Source organism: Trachymyrmex septentrionalis, unplaced genomic scaffold (assembly GCF_001594115.1).
Source record: "Trachymyrmex septentrionalis isolate Tsep2-gDNA-1 unplaced genomic scaffold, Tsep1.0 scaffold37, whole genome shotgun sequence".
NCBI classification, from domain to species: Eukaryota; Metazoa; Arthropoda; class Insecta; order Hymenoptera; family Formicidae; genus Trachymyrmex; species Trachymyrmex septentrionalis.
Window position 1 is genome coordinate 4,996,822 of NW_017305536.1, and position 1,957 is coordinate 4,998,778.

Consider the following 1,957-nt stretch of genomic DNA (forward strand, 5'->3'; position numbering starts at 1 on the left):
GTTGCCCACGGAAGGTTGAGATTGAACGAATCAAACTATCTCTTCGATTTACTACTGTTTTCCGCGGTTACGCACCGCCCGCGTAAATCTCACCAACGGATATAATATAAAACGAATAAATCACGAATGAATGAAGATAACAGCCCATATGCGCCGTCTGATTAAAATCCCATGAAGCACAATCTGTCCACCAATGTCACTCGGTAAGCCACAATTTTGCATCATAAAATGTCATATTTCGACGTAATAACAGATACATAATTGGAATAATAATGAAAAATTAATCCTAAGAGAGCTTCCAGGATTGATCGAGATCTTTTTTTTTACATTATATGTAATTTTGTTTGCTTTTTTAAATTATTAATTAATTGTGCTCTATTATGTTAGTATAAAATATGTTTTATATCAAAATTTTTTTAAAAGAATAGCAGATATAAATACCACCTCTTATATTCATGCATAGTATTCATTAGTTGCTTTCCATTTGCACACAAGTGAAACTGAGTCTGAGGTGAGCTGAGTATTTCATACTCAGATTAATGACGTCATTATTTGCTTAGTTTGGTAAAAAGTTATCACAGATAACACAGGTCCGAACCTGACCTTTAAGTGAATTTACGAGACTCATTAAAGCACACGGTTTTGATCTTGTGCAGATTATAGACAAAAACTCAATTAAATCTCACTTGTCAGAATGTAAAAGGAACACGCATTTAACTGAATTATGACGTCTCAAGTGAGAATTATCTGAGAATCGGTGTAAATGGAAAGCAACTATTGTATTACAATCAATGTTTCAGTTAATTATAATGATTATTCTCAATTTTTTAATTTAATTTTTTAAAATTATTTTTATATAATTCTAAATTATATATATTTAGAGAATTTTCTATTTGTATAAAGATTTCAATTTATACGGAGAGAATGATTTTGCTGAAGTATCTAAAACTTTAGTTAGACAAAGATGTAATAATAATTTAATTTATTGTACTATCCAAATGATCATGTATTAAACTCAAACATGATGAACAGTACTGCATGACATTTTGACATTTTAGCAATCGATTTGCATGTCGTTCGTAATTATTTTAATAATCCAATGATAGTCAGATTTCCAATTATTTTGAGATCTATACTTAGTTACCTTTTTAAGTATTTCTGAATACTTCAGCAAAATTGTTCTTTCCATTTAATAAATTTTTTATCTTCATATATTTTTGTCTATGATAAACGGAAAAATTTTAATAATGTTTATAAATATCATGTTTCTCTTCAATTATTCTAAATAAATTGCTCCATGAGTATTAATAAGATTTAATAAAATTTAAAACTGCTTCATAGAATTAAATTTAAGATGTCAATATTTTCATAGAACTAAATTTGTAATTATCAGTCAGAATTATCCTAATTATCTTAGACAGAAACGTTTTTAGAATAATAATTGTAATAGCGATATTACTTATAGCGATATATACACACGTACAATATGTAGAAATAGAAATTCTCAGTTTTCGTTAAAACTCACCTATGACCGTAAGATTAATCTCCTGATTCTTCGTGGGACTATTCTTAAAATCCACTCTGCATCTGTATACACCTCCGTCTGTGAACTCCAAAGGATTTATCTCCAGCTCGGCGGGCTTTACGTCCGTCTTCATAACTGCCCTCTCACCGAACACATACGGATCCGACCAAAGCCTCGCCTGAGCTATCTGCCTCCCTCGAACATCCACGCTGTATATCGGTTCGCCATTCTTTTCATCTTTGTACCAAAATACCATGATGACCGTCTCGCCTTTAATCGGTGGATCGATGTCGCAAGGTATCTTAGCTTTGAAACCGGCTATTGCACTAACGTCTGATATAGGCACTGAAAAGTACGGGGGAGCGACAAAATTACCCTTGCGAAAAGGATATAGTTCTTCATATCTTTATATTATATCTTTAATTTTATATA

The 1,957-nt window shown here is 31.2% G+C and overlaps 1 protein-coding gene across 1 annotated transcript in view; it reads right to left on the reverse strand.

Moving 5' to 3' along the window:
- Positions 1–1,957, reverse strand: part of LOC108750840 (hemicentin-2-like) — a 37,130-nt gene that overhangs the window by 8,896 nt on the left and 26,277 nt on the right. The window contains exon 2 of the mRNA XM_018490648.1: positions 1,526–1,870. Within this exon, the coding sequence (XP_018346150.1) occupies positions 1,526–1,870 (345 nt within the window). The remainder of the gene's footprint in view (positions 1–1,525; positions 1,871–1,957) is intronic.